This window comes from Protopterus annectens, chromosome 6.part1 (assembly GCF_019279795.1).
Source record: "Protopterus annectens isolate FY-2018-M chromosome 6.part1, PAN1.0, whole genome shotgun sequence".
NCBI classification, from domain to species: Eukaryota; Metazoa; Chordata; order Ceratodontiformes; family Protopteridae; genus Protopterus; species Protopterus annectens.
The window spans coordinates 139,088,230-139,103,816 of NC_056738.1; the positions used below are offsets into that span (position 1 = coordinate 139,088,230).

A 15,587-nucleotide genomic window follows, 5' to 3' on the forward strand; every position below is an offset into this window, starting at 1 on the left:
GTTCACACTTCTGCAGTCTTTCCTTCTCTGATCCTTTGATCTATCAAAGACAGTGTTAGTGAAGGATGCCTTGAAGTTGTCCACAAAGTCGTACATGTGTAGCCATTTTACTTATTTATTTTACATTTGTTGACTGGGATAGTCTGACTGGATGCATGGCCATTTTCAGCAGAGGCCCGGGGAGAAAAGCTCCAAGGTACACAGAAACATTGACAAAGAGTACATTAGCAAACAAGAATAAACGTGTTCCACAGGTTAGAGTTAATCCCTGATGAAAGTCAGGGGTAATTTAAACAGTAAGCTGACTAATAGATTTTACACATTCTAACACAGAGTTAGCCAGGCTTGATACATTGACATAGCCAGTTTAGTGACAGATGTTGTTTGAATCTAGTTTTAAATTGACCTAGGGAGGAGAGTAAAGTAATGTCAGCTGGAAGTGTGTTCCAGGACCTGCCTACAGAGTTTGCAAAGAGAGAGTCACCAGCTGTGTTGTTAATTTTGCTAGTCGGAATTAGTTGCCTGTTACAGGATCTAAGCACTCATGGATTGTTATAGGGGGGTGATAAGATTTTTAAGTGGAGGAGTTAAGTGGAGGAGTATTATCCGGATTATAAAGGATTTTATAAACCATGATCACTTGGTTACACTGGATTAGACTGGGTAGTTCAAGCCACCCAAGCTGGTTAAGATTGATGCACTGATGTGTCCTAAAAGGCAGCCTAGTGGCAAACCTGGCAATGTGGTTGTAGCAGGTTGAGAGTTTGTTAAGTACAGTCTTGTCAAGATTAGAGAGTAGAGGGGATACATACAGAAGTGTTGACAGAAGGTGAGCGCGAGCTATGGCAATTTTGGCTGGAGGGGTAAGGAAGGCTTTTATTCTGTAGAGTGACCCTAGTTTTTTGTTGATGGTTTTGATTGATTGGTTTACATGTAGGTTGAATTTTAGATTGTTATCTATAATGACACAATAGTTTTGTAGAGGGGTCAGGGGAGATTATTGTGCCATCATTTGCATTTATGGTAGAGGTAAAAGCAGGAGATCTTTGCGTTGATGAAAATAATAGCATTTTGGTTTTTTGGGTATTTAGTACCAAACGCCATTCAGAAAGCCAGTTTTCTATAGTGTTAAAGGTGGACTGGGTAGCAGACCACAAGTCTGTTGGAGAAGTGGCTAAGCAGATCAGGGTGGAGTCGTCAGCATATTGGATACAGCTGACTTTTTGGATGACAGTATACAGGTCGTTAATAAAGATTGAAAACAGCAGGGGCTATAGTATAGAGCCTTGTGGTACTCCAAGGGTGTTAGATATAGGTTAGAAAGTTTGTTCTGCCAAAGAACAGCCTGCTGTCTCCCATTCAGGTAGGATTTAAACCACTGAAGGGCTTTAGTATCTAGGCAGAATGTTTGCAGGGTGTGTATTAAAAGTTGGTGATCAACCATGTCAAATGCCTTGGAAAGATCCAAGAAGAGGGCGGAGGATAAGTGACTGTTGTTGCGATTATGGTTTATGGTATTGGTAAAAGCTAGAAGGGCTGGCGTAGTGCTGTGGTGTGGACGGAAGCCGTGTTGGGTATCTGCCATTAAGTGATTCTGGATTAGGTGGTGCATGAGTTGTCTGTGTATACATTTTTCCACAATCTTTGCAAGTGGAGAGAATATGGCTATTGGTCTATAATTGGAGAATTCAGTAGATGCCTCCTTTATGTAGTGGGATTACGTAGGATATTTTCCAGATGGTGGGAATTTTAGCTTCTGCTATGGTTCGATTAATTAGCACTGATACTGGGCAGGCAACAGCATCAGCTGATTTTTGAAGATACACGGCGGGGAGTTGATCTGCCAAGAGTGTGGTGGGTTTTCATTTTTTGATCAAGGCACAGATAAGCAACATGGCCACTGGTTGGATGCTGAACGAGAGTAGGCTTCTAGGGGTGACATTTTCAGGGCCAGGGGAGCTAGGAGGTAACTGGGTAGCTATGCATCGTGTCTCATCACTTTGCCCAAGTGGGCTGCCCTAGCAGCTTTATTTATCAGCATTATGCATCAGGCACATAAAGAGGTTTTGTTGAACATAGTAGTTAATGTTGTCTTGAGTTGTCTACTAGTGTCTATCGTAAGAGGGTTCTTCAGAGTAGATAAAGCATGTTGAGACAGATCTCTCTGAAATATGTTCACAATTGTGGCATAGTACACAGTCTGTATGGAGAAGGTGCCTGAAGTGTACGCCTGCTTACCTAGTCTATCAATTGTACTGGTCTCCTTACAGGTAACCATCTGACATGTTGGGACCTGTAGAATGAATGGCTGAAAGAACGGACTTACATATACCGAGTCCAAGATGGTAATTTCTCAGATTATTCTCTTTTCTTTATTGATATTTATATTATTGTCTATTTGTCTTAGATTACTTCTTCTTGTTAATTGTTGTTTTTATATGTTGCTGGAGGATTTGCAGAATAAGAATTTCATTGTACTTTGTGACGCTGTCTCTAGTACATATGACAATAAAGTTGAATTGAACTGAATTTTCTTGGAGTTGTTATATATAAGTTTGGGGTTGTAGGAGGTTTGCCTCCCATACTGTGAGGAGCAGAGGCCTTGCTCTCCAGTAAAAAAAAGAAGTTTAAAGGAGAACAGTGATCTTTGAGATTAATTCTTTGCATAGGTTTTTGGTCATTTTTTTTCCTGGCTTGTCTGTACTCAGCATTTCAACAGGAAAAGCTAAAGCCCTAGGGCTGAAGACCTTACATATCTCACAGTCTACCAATAAATGAGGCACATGCAGGCAGACGACACACTGGTTGTGACGGTTCTATGGTGGGATATTACACCCACACACCAAGCATTTTTTTAAAGCTTGTTTATTCATGTCACAAAAAAACACATATACAGAAGTTCCAAACCAAGCCATAAGGAAAAAAAAAAGTTCTCTTATGAACAACATTTCCGAAGTAGAAACAATGCACAGCCTTAAGGTCACTAAAAGTACTATTTTTACTAATTTAAACTAATTTGAGAATGATTTATGTATTAAGTACTAAAAAGTAGTTACGGAGCACTATGCTACACAGACAAACGCATCTGGTAGCAAAGGTGGCAAATGAGATGCAAGGTAAATTAGGGGACAGATGCATTTGTGGGGTGATTCTTAAGGGGCTTGAGGCTGGAGCACTGATGCTGCCACATCACATCAGACAAGTGGATTGAGGACCCATATGTCGGATTGGACAGACTGAATGAATGGTATCTCTGATTATGATCCAGGTAACCTGTGTTTCAGTAATGGCCCAGCCATCTGCTGTAGCTGCCAGGGGGAGGATTGACATGTCCCTACTGAAGGGGAGAGGGCAGTCCGGGGCTGTCCAATGCTACAACCATAAACTCGACATTCTGTCACAAGCTGCATATGAAGTAGCCCTCATCATGGGAGCAGTGAAGTAAGCACTCACAAGAAGAGGGTATTGTGGTCTTTATGATGATGTGAGTCATTTATTTTCCCATGTAGGGAGGAGTGAAAGGCCATAACTTCTTCTTCTTTGGGCTTTTCCCGGTTAGGGGTCGCCACAGCGGATCACCTGTCCGTTCATGATTGGCAGTGAAGTTTTACAGTGTCGAGTTGCCAGCCCGGTGCCCAACCTTCCACAGAAGGCACACACACGCACTCAAACCTAGGGCCAATTTAGAGTGTCCAATCCACCTACTGCATGTCTTTGGGATGTGGGAGGAAACCGGAGCACCCGGAGGAAACCCACGCGACTACAGGGAGGACATGCAGATTCCACACAGAAGGCACCCCAGCCGAGGATCGAACTGGAGAACCTCTTGCTGTGAGGTGACAATGCTAACCACTGCACCACCGTGGTGGGGGGATGAAAAAGCAGCCACAGAGTTGCATGTGCAACTAAAATTCATGTCTGATGTTCTACTGTATTGGCATGAAAACACTCTGACTTTTTTCTGTGTGCTTTTTTGGGCTCCTTGCCTGCCAGATATCAAGCCTTCCTCAGGTGGACTACATCTCATTCATTCTTCCATGCTGAGGTGAGTGCCATCTGGAGGTGCCATTATTCAGGTAGCTATGAAGGCTGCTTTGTGTTCTTGTTGGCATTTTGGCAATAAGGGAGTGTGTTATGGCCTTGGATATGTCAGCCAATATTGGAATGGAAACCAACAATGCAATACGTGCCAGCTAAGGGCAGAGTAGAATGGGAAAAGGCCACTCTGGGCCTGATGCAGGCATTAGACCAAATTTTCTATTAGTGATTTCCTAGACCTATGACTTAAGGTTATACAAGTCATCAAATATCTCCTTCAAGTCCAAGTCCAGAGATGTGAGCTCTTGCAGCAGAACATCAAGTGGACATCCTTGACTTGAGACTGGAGCAGGACAGTTGTAAGGAGAATGCCTTGTACTAAGCAGCCATGATTAATGAAAAAAATTAACAAGGGAGCACCCACTAGTATAAGATTACTACCCATGGGCTTCAGATGATCTTTGAAAGAAAAGTCTGCACAAGAACCTTGGGAGGCACTTCAAGACTGGGAAACTAGGATGTATCTTCCCCAATCATAAAGTTCTTTAATGAGGCAGAAGACTGGTTCAGATTTAAGGTCTCACTAATCAAAGGTGAATTACACTGAAAGGTCCAGGGAGATGGACGAATACCAGATGTACTTCAAGAAGGGAGTTCAACAAGGATGTTCAAGTCTGGACCTGGCCTCCTACTCCCTGTCCTTACACGGATCTTACAATCTGTGCCTGTGGCAACAAGGACACCTCTCCCTATAAGAATTCTCCAATACAGCCATTCTTCGAAAGAAAGCTAACAATCCTTCTTGTTCTGTACACTGGATAGCTACACTGAACTGCTGTCATTTGTGGCAGCTGTCAATATCATAGGTTCATAGGTGTGTACTAGGCTAATGGCCCTGGGGCCTTTACAAGCCTAGCCATAGGATTACCCTGGCATTGTGCCACCCGACCTTAGTTCCCAGTGCCTGTGTCGAGTAGAGCCACTGGAGTTATCCCTGGGATAAATTTTCTATTTCCCATCCACTCATCGAGATTTCTCTTGAAGAGGGTCAGCGAGGTGCTCTGCTTGACATGTATGGGAAGTCTATTCTATAGCATGGACAGTCTCTGGGTTATGAACCTATCCCTCCAGTACTTTCTGCTGATTGTGACAATGAGGTTGAGCTCTCTGGAGCGTGTGGTGTGGTGGGATTTCTTTAGATGTAGTATTTCTAACACAGCTGGGTCAGACATGGCTTTGTAAGTCAAGCAGAGATCGCCTCTAAGTAGGCAATATGAGACAGAGAATAGCTGGGAGTTTTTTGAGTCTGTCCATATAAGACAAGTGTTTAAGGCCTAGGATCCTCTTTGTGAGGTACTTTTGCAGCCTCTCCAGTTGTTGCAGGTGTCTAGTGAGGTACCTGCCAAATTGGGCATTGTACTCTATGATTGGCCTAATGAGGGAAGAGTAGAGGGAGACAATGACCTCTTTCTTCTTGGATGCAAAACCCTTAGTAATGAGATGTGCCACACAGAAAGACCTTCTGACCACAGTGGCAATGAGGTGATCAAAAGAGAGGTTGCTGTCAACATGTGTTTCCAGATCTCTTATAACACCTTCTGTGTTCAGTGGACTACCATCAATGTGATAATTCATGGGAACCAGGTTTTTCCCAAAGGGGATGACAACACATTTTTTGGCACTGAGCTTAAGGCATGGTTTTGACACCAGTCGTTGGTCTCAGTGAGGCCATTCTGTAGGATGTCAACATCACTTGGGGGGTTAATAATAGCTCCCAGCTTGCAATCACCTGTGAACTTTATCAGCCAGAATCCCTTCATGTTGGCCTGGACTACAGAGAAGTAGATACCAAACAGGAGAGGACCCAGGACCGAACCCTGTAGGACTCCACTCATGACTAGTCAGCAGTCTGACTTGGAGTCAGCTACTTTCACACTGTGGGTTCTCTCTGTGAGCTAGTGAGTTTTTTTATGATTCCTGAGTGGTGAATGGTATCAAAGGCCTTGGCCAGATCAAGGTAGGCTGTATAAATCCCCTTGCCTTCATCCACAGCTCTGGTGACTGACTCAAAGACGTCGACCAAGTTGAGCAGGCATGATCTACCTTTCACAAAACCAAACTGTGTGGGATCCAGAGTTTGGAGATTCCCTATATCCTTGTTTATTAGGTCCATGATGATGCGTTCCATAGCTTTGCATATCAGACTTGTCAGGCTAATGGGGCAATAGTTCCCAGGTCTGTAGTTGCTCCTCCTTTGTGGAGAGGGATGACTGTAGCAATGTGCCAATTGGTAGGGACAAAGCCTGAGGTGAGGCTGTGATTGAACAGGGCACACAGGTGAGGTGCCAATTCACTCTGTACTTCATGTAGAACACAGCCAGGGATATTGTCATGTCCCATAGAAGCTGTACTCTTGGCCTTGGACAGTGCTGTTTTAACCTGTGCAGCAGTAATACTGGGTGCCTGGCAATCTACTGGTATTGTGATTGGTCCTTTGGAGGGGAGAGAGGTTTAAAGTTGGCACTGAATCTGTCGGCCAGTATACTGGCAGTATCTGTTGGCTCGGTATAGGAGGTACCATTGTGCAGTAGCTCAGAGCAAATTTGGGTATTGCCGTGGAGATTCTTTACATAACTGTAGAAGGCCTTGCGGTTGTCTTTACTATCTGCTGCAATTCTGTTTTCATAGCTAGCTTTATAGGATTTGATGAGGGATCCCAACTTTTTGTTGAGGTTGATAAGGGAGTTTTTCCAGTTTTGGGAATTCAACTTATTCCGCATCAGTTTCCTCCTTCTGTTGTAGAGTTTGTTTATAGCGGGGGACCACCAGATTGGCTTCCTTTTTTTGGAGGAGAGTGTCTTGGTTCTATTGGGTATGGCGAGATCCATGCATTTGTGTACGTGTTTGTACAGTGCATTGGTGTATGATTTGGCGGTCATGCAAGTATTCTCCATTTGCATGGGTGCCATGAAGTTAGCCACTTCTGTTTTTAGGAGCCCAAAGTTAGCTTTGGAGAAGTTTTTCATGGTGGTTACCTTTGTGTGTGTGTGTGTGCGTGGGGGGGGGATGCTTGTGCGAATCTTGTCTTATAATCTGATGGCCACACAATATTATTATGATGCTTTGGCATGCAAATCCAGGACTTCAATGATGACAGCAAGGCTTGAGATAGAAGATGTGAATATGATAAAGAAGACCTGTTGAGGGGTTCCTGGGACACATGTACTTATGCTCCACTGCTGCCTTACATCATAGTGTGCACTGGTCAGACAGGTGGGCACGCCTACATGTGGAATTTTGCTGAAAAACGATGAATTTCAAATAGTGGAGAAAAAGTTTCTCACCTATGACTAGTTAAGGAGGGTTCTCAATGTTAGATATGACAGTTGCTACCAGAACTAAATTTTCCAGTGCAAATACTTAATGCTGTGTAATGCAAGCCCTCTCTTGCACAGTACTGCTTTGGGCTCTTCAGCAAGCAGACCTGTGATGCAGTCATCAGACTACAATGAAACACTACAGCTGAGAAAGCTCTCATCTGACTGTGCAACTATCTAATAGTTATACATCATCTGAACTATGTTATTTGTAGTCTGTAGTTCACACAAATGGATTCAAGGCGTTTCTTATGAAATCATTTTTTTCTCTTAGCATGTAGTACCACCAAAAATGTACCTATGCAGGCTAAGGAGCATACCTGGAGTTGTACATTTAAACTGCTCAAATCTTCAGCTTTCTTCTCTAATGACTGTACCCACACTTTCCTCTTCTGTCGGCATCGTGATGCTGCTGCACGGTTACGTTCCAAAAACTTTCTTCTTTTTTCATCAGGGTCTTCACTTGCTGCTCTTCTACGTCGTCCACTAGTGTTTTGTGTTTGCTGAGCAGGTTGAGCTGGTGATGCCTGTGAAATAAAATTATCAAATTTATTCTAGAAAGATATAGTCAAGAGCTCTGACGAAGCATACAGAATTTCTAATAAGAGATCTGCTGAATAAAATAACCCTGCATATATGTTCTATAGGTATACCACATGTACTAAGCAGAAATGAAGTCTTTAAAGTATGTACTCTACTGATACAGTGCATAATGAGAACTAGGTCTGAGGAAATAATAATGCACGTGGCAAACTTTCTACAGAGTGTACAACAGGTTAAAACTCTCAGAAGATATAAAAAATGACATTTGGTCTTGATAAATGTGCAAAGGCAAGGTTTAAAGCAGGAAAGTTGCAGTACTAAGAAAATATCAATCTAGAACAGGAATGTGACAAAAAGGAACTTGAGAAGGAAGGGGTATATAAATATTTGGGAACTGAAGAAGGACTGGCAATAACACATAAACAAATGAGGATAAAAATTGGTAAGGAATACCTCAGAAGACGAAAACAATATTGAAAACAGCCTTCACATCTAGGAATAAAGCCCAAGCTATAAACCAATTTGCTCTGTTTCAGCTTACAATTTTGGTGTGATTGACTGGGTGTGACGAGGGTGGACTTGATTCGAAATAAGTAGATTAGAGGTCAGCCCAGGTTGGAAGGTTTGGAGAAAAAGCCAGAGAGGCAAGATTACGTTGGTTTGGACATGTGCTGAGGAGGGATGCTGAGTATATTGGGAAAAAGATACTAAAGATGAAGCTACCAGGTAACAGGAAAAGAGGGAGGCCTAAGATAAGGTTTATGGATGTGGTGAGAGAGGACATGCAGGTGGTTGGTGTGACAGAGCAAGATGCAGAGGACAGGAAGAAATGGAAACAGATGATCTGCTGTGGCCACCCCAAACGGGAACAGCCGAAAGAAGATAATGATGATGATGACTGGCCCCAAAAGGTACTGAATCAGCTGCAGAGAAAAACATAAAAAATGCTTCACACTTATCAGATGATATATAAATATCACTGTGTACCAAGAATATATATTTCATGCCCTGAAGGAAGTAAGGGCCTCCTCAAAATTGATTACATGCCTAGCTCTACAGTCGTGAGTCTTCATACATATTTGCTGACCTCATCAGATCCAAACATAGTGAAAGTTTTAAAACATGAGGCGAGGAAGGTATCACTTCTGTGTCACTGTTAGACAGAGGCACAGTATACTAACCTCGAAAAAGGGCATAGCAAAATTAATTTAAAATGGGTGGCGAAAGCCATACACACTCTGGCTAGGCTTATAAATGCCCTAGGGCAGCTAGCCTAGTATGAACCTATGAACCTAAGCTGACCTCTCTGCTTAGTTTAGCAGAAGCATTAAGGTGGCACCAGGAATGTTAAAACTCTCAGAAGATATAAAAAATGACATTTGGTCTTGATAAATGTGCAAAGGCAAGGTTTAAAGCAGGAAAGTTGCAGTACTAAGAAAGTCCATTGAGGATGTGGGAAAAAGAGACAGATATAGGTTTTGTAAAAAAAGAAATGGAAACAGTTACACACCTCATTACACACTCTGGCTAGGCTTATAAATGCCCTAGGGCAGCTAGCCTAGTATGAACCTATGAACCTAAGCTGACCTCTCTGCTTAGTTTAGCAGAAGCATTAAGGTGGCACCAGGAATGGAAATCAAAACAGAAGTAGGCAAAAATCAGACAACAAATGAATGTGCCAAAAAACGAAAGAAAGAATACAAGGAGAAGGATCAGATGAGAAGGAAAGAAATGCAGAAAAGCCATGAACATAGTGGCATGAATAGAGAACTCCTGAAACAACCTCATCTTGATCGAAATTTGATGCAGGAATGGTTAAGGACCAGTGAGCTGAAACCAAAGGATGAAAGGTTAACAATGGCAGTCCAGAAAGTCCATTGAGGATGTGGGAAAAAGAGACAGATATAGGTTTTGTAAAAAAAGAAATGGAAACAGTTACACACCTCATTGCTGGGTGTGATACACTTATGGCAGAGGGCCTGTACACGGAAAGGCACAATAATATGGCAAGATTGTTGCATTGGGGATTGTGCAAACACTACAATATAAAAGTAGCTGAGAAGCACTGGAAACATGAACCACAAAGCATTATAGAGAATGATGAAGTTTATATCACATGCGATCACCCAATACCAACATTTCAAAAAATAGATGTGAGAAAACCAGATATAGTACTCCATGAAAAAAAGACAAAAGTAGCACTGATCATTGAAACTGCTACATCTAGTGATTACAGTGTCTCACGTACAGAGACAAAAAGCATTAAAATATCAAGATTTGTAAGCAGAAATTAGAGCAATGTGGAAGACAGATACTCAAACAGTTCCAATAGTAGTAGGAACAATGCGACTAATAAAAAATAATATACAGTCATATTTAGATAGACTACAATACATGTAACCCCATATGCATTGCAGAAGGAGTTCTGGGCATGTTGCGGATGTTGCAAAGAAAACTTTTGGCTAACATCAAAGACTGAAACTATACTAATTTCAAAAGCTTTAACTATACCCTGACTTAGGAATGGGGTCCATTCCTGCCATGGTATTACAAACCCTGAAGACATGGAGAAATTAAAGTGAGAGTACATGTAGCTGTGACTCTCATCTTCACAGCATAACTTGGAGGGGAAAAGTGTTACAGCCATCAGACCATATGGCTTTCTCCTAACCATTACTGGTTCTCCTTTTTTGACATGAAATTTTCACAGCAGTACCTGTGCTGTTGTGCATTAGCCTTGAGGATCAGAATCTAAACGTTTGTGTCTCTCATTACTAAACCAAACAGTACCTCACACCCTTCATTTTCTCTGCTGATAGGGACTGTCTAGCAAAAATTTGCTTGTGCTACAGACAGAAATGCATCATAAATGTGACTATGGCATATAGCTGTGAACTCTGTAAGAAGCTAACTTGACTTTGCAAAATTAAAGACATGATTACATATACAATATAGATGTCTCTAATACTCAAAGTTATTCAAGAAGATACTGATGGGAGGATTTACAAGACTACTACAAATTACTCTGGCTCAAAGCCTACCACTAATTTAATGGTCATACTAAATAACACTGCAGAAGTCAGAACATATGGACATAATCAACAGTAGCAACCGGTAGGACCATAAGCATCCCCCCAACAGAGGGAAGAATTACAAGGCTGGTCCTTTCACTACAGCCATAGCAAATCTGGTCTTGACCTGGGATCAAGACTCAGGAGCATAATTTTTAATAAAGTTTCAACTTTGATGTAAAAGAGTTTTTTAACATATATTTATGTATCCAGAGACAGTCTCTAAAGAAAGCTTGAGAGGTAGCAGTTTACCTTAGCAGAGCAATGCCTTAATATTTATCAGTTTTGTCATACTTAGAAATTCCATTCTGAAATGGCTTTTGTAAGAAAAGAAATGTTAATGCAAAAGGCAAACATACGTACTTGATTCTCTTGCCTGGGTACTACTTCAGTTGCCTGTGAACATCGAGATTACATGGATGTGACTGCCCTTTACCTTCCTGCCTAAGGAAAATTCTGTTAATAGTCTGATGTCCTTTTTGATATAATGTTTGCCATAAAGGTGAACTATCTTGGTGGAAGACTGCATGGGGTTTCTTACCCTTGCATCTGTACATTACTGTTGTTTCTATATACTAACCCTGTGATTGTTTTACTCCAATTGCTAGGATACACTATATATATATATATATATATATATATGTACATATATATATATATATATATACATACATACATATATATATATATATATATATATATATATATATATACACATGGGTCTACTGCTCTACACTTCCTTCCCTGCACCCACCACACCGCTGCTCACTCTCACTCTGAGATCGCACTACAGTGGGGAAAGAGAATATTCCCTTAACTCTGCTGTGTCATGATCTAAGCAGCAACCTCCGCTGCTGTTCGCTTAGTTCCTTATTCGCGAAAGTGCATTTTCAAAAAAATGCACTTTCGGGAAAAAGGAGTCGCTTAATTACTTTTCATAGAAACGTAATTTCGATGGGTTGAAGTAGACCTATATATATATATATATATATATATATATATATATATATATATATATATATACATACACACCCACACACACACACATATACACACACACACACACACATACACACACACACACACACATATCTATATAGACAGCAATATATACATACACACACACCTTTATCTTTACTCTGCTGCTTTACTCATGCATTTGGTAAATTATTACTTTGTTTTCTACATTTTCTGCAAGACTGGGGTTGAAACTGTTCAGTTACAACTACAAATAAATAGACAAATAAATAGACAAATAAATAAAATAAATAAACACACCATAACCTCAGACATGGCAAATGTTCCTCTAAGTTCACACTTGTAGTTATTATTAGGATCATAACTGTTGTCACTGGAACCGCACAGGCACACACTTTCAGTATCCCAAGAACTGCACCATTAAGGCAGAGTCTGACTGGAGTCAAAGTGACATTTTTAGACAGCTACCCTCTGGTAGCTCAGATTGGGATGAAACTCCCTATCCTACTCTTAGGATATCAAACAAGGTATTAAAGGCAATATCTGTCAGTCTCCATAGAAGTAAACTGTTATAGAAGAGACAGCTAGATCTTGAATACCATTCTGGAGATTTTGAAATCATAGCTGTCTGTTTCAGCGTTGCCTGAAGAGGTCCTGAATTAAAGGTGATGGGAAGAACAGCAGCCAGGAAAACATATACCCCAGATGAAGGGAAAGCATGCTTTCCTTGCTTTCTTCTGTTGGATTCCTGTGCAAAACTCTGAGACAACCATTGGTTTGAAGTGCAAGTCCATCTGTTTCAGCTCAGCTCCAATCCTTTGTTACAGCCCAGAGAATGTCTGGATCTAGCTTCCACCTGTAAATATTTGGAATCTGTGAAGTAAAATCATCTGCCCTTACACTGCGTCATCCTAGCAGAGTGTAAGATATAAACTGATGCTGAACTGCTCAGTCTCATATTTTGAAAAATAAACTGCAAAGCTGACAGGAATACATGCCCACATGTTTACTTAGGTAAAAAGCAACTACTGGACTGTCTGCCCATATGTGAGACTCGCTCAAAACAAGTGTACCTTGAAACTTATTTTAAATCCTAATCATACTGCACATTTACATCTTGACCTTTTATAAATGTATTTTACATTTCTTAAACTGAAAGACTTTGAAAGTTTGTCTTCCAGGTATAAACTGAAGCATCCTTATGAATAATCACATTAAGCTGCTGAAATTGCCATTGTATGACCATGGACCAGTATTAAAGGTCAACCTACCATCCAAGGTTATGCAGAATCGTGGAATTTAGGGGTAGGGTTTGAGTGAATAACTAAAGATGAACTGAATCATGATATCTAGAGTCCTTCTCATATGCAGCCTTGCATATACCCCTGATGCCTTAAAGAATGATGGAATTTAGGGATAGGACTGGGTAATGATGGAGAAAAAAATTAGGAAGGAATTATCCAAAAACTGGGTGGGACCCAATATAACCAAGGAAGAAAATGATTTATTACAGCAATTATCTCGAGATCCTACAATAAGAATACTCAAACCGGACAAAGGAGGGGGAACCATTATTATGGACCAAGTATACTATGAAGCCAAAATGTTAGAGGTGTTAGAAAACGAAGAGCACTACACGAGATCCTCCCTAAATGAAATTAATATTGGCAACAAAAAGGTGTTTGTTGCATTGAATGATCTATTATTAGAGGGGTCAATAGATGTGGACAAATACAGATTTCTGTATGTGGAAAAACCTAAAGTTCCTAACATATTTGGTGTACCGAAGGTTCATAAGAATGTTACAAACCCACCTATGAGACCTATAGTCTCATCAGAAGGGTCCCTGACAGCCCCCATAGCCAAATGGTTAGACAATAAATTAAAAGAAGTATTGAATGAGGGGGTTGGTATAGTAAAGGATTCCTGGGATTTATTGCGGAATTTAAAGAGGGAACTTTTTGATGGAAACATAACTTTCATTACATTGGATATAGTCGATCTTTTCTCGTCCATCCCCTATAAGGAGGGTTTGGAGTGGTTTGAGGAGGCCTTGATTAATTATGGAAAATTTTCCCACAATGAATTTTGTTTGATTCTGACTTTAATGGATTTGGTCCTGAATAACAACTATTTGCACTATGAAGGAGAGTTTTTCAAGCAGATCAAGGGAGTTGTTATACGCGAATATTATTTTGGCAGCATGGGAACATAAATATATTTTAAATTCCCAGTTCAGGGTTTGCTGGAAGCTGTATAAGCGATACCTAGATGATAGCTGTCTTTTATGGGTCGGCTCTGATGCAGAATTTACATCCTTTATGGAGAATTTATCCAGAACCACCAATTTTCTCTCCTTCACCTTTTCTCAGAGCAAAGAAAGTTTAAAATATTTAGACATTTTTGTCGGTAAAGGAGAGGGTGAGTTTTTTCAAAGGTGTTTAGAAAGGAAAGCTATTCCAACTCATTTCTAGCATATGATAGTGCTCACCCCCACCACCACAAGAAGGGTATAATTAAGGGACAATACGTCAGGGGTAGCAGAATGACCTCTAGAGAGAAGGATTTTGAAGAAGAATGTGGAAGACTACGTAAAATGTTTTTAGATAGAGGCTACCCTGATAGGTTAATTAAGGAAATAGAAGAGGAGGTTGTTAAAGGAAGGGGGGATAAATACCAGCCTATCTTAGCAAAAGAGGAAGGACAGAAGGTTGACAATAAAAATGATCAATTTGAGAGTTACAACTTTGTATTGGATTTCAGCGGGGAGGCAAGTATAATTAGGAACTTGTTAGAAAATGAATGGCATAAATTTGGTGAAATTTCGGATTTGAATTGTTTGTTCAAACAGCCTTTAAAATGTACATATAGGAAAGGCAAAAACCTGAAGAATTTTTTTGAGGTTAAAGGAAAGGGGGATAGAATAAAGAAAGGGAGAGTAGGCACATTTAAATGTGGAAGTTGCTCTCAATGTCCGTTTATATGTGCTAAAGACACAGTATATATATTAGTAGTAGGGAAATATTGATACAAAGTAGCCACTTCGCCAACTGCCAAACCAGTGGTATAGTTTATTTGAGTATGTGCACAAAATGTGAAGCATTTTATGTCGGTAAATCGGAAATGAGGTTAAGAAATCGAATATATGAACATAATTACGACATAAAAACTAATTGTATCAATAATGCACTTTTTAGACACAAAACTAAATGTGTGGAGGCAGTCTTCTCCTTTTTTGTGTTGGAGGTTGTTAATAAAGATGTCAGAGGGGGACCTTGGGAGGACACTATAGAATACAAGGAGTTGTTATGGCAACTCCATCTGGAGTCCAACAACCCGCCTGGTTTGAACAATACAGTGTCCTTGGCCCCAGTGTTAAAAATGAGGGCAGCTAAATTATGAATGAAAAAGTACAGCCTTTCATTTATTTGATGGTAATGTTTGCAATGTAATTAACCATTACTGGGAATTGTTATATATTTTTAACATTTTCTATGTTTGGAAAAGGAGGGTGTTTGATATTATCATAGTTCTAAACAGCTGCTAGTCTCATTGAGCATTTTTTAGAATAAAATATTCC

At 40.5% G+C, this 15,587-nt stretch overlaps 1 protein-coding gene across 4 annotated transcripts in view; it reads right to left on the reverse strand.

Annotated features, from left to right (window-relative positions):
• ATF2 (activating transcription factor 2) overlaps window positions 1-15,587 on the reverse strand; it is a 1,040,579-nt gene that overhangs the window by 133,314 nt on the left and 891,678 nt on the right. For all 4 annotated transcript variants that reach the window (XM_044075568.1, XM_044075567.1, XM_044075570.1 and 1 more), the window contains one exon: window positions 7,736-7,942. In XM_044075568.1, coding sequence (XP_043931503.1) covers window positions 7,736-7,942 — 207 coding nt within the window. The remainder of the gene's footprint in view (window positions 1-7,735; window positions 7,943-15,587) is intronic.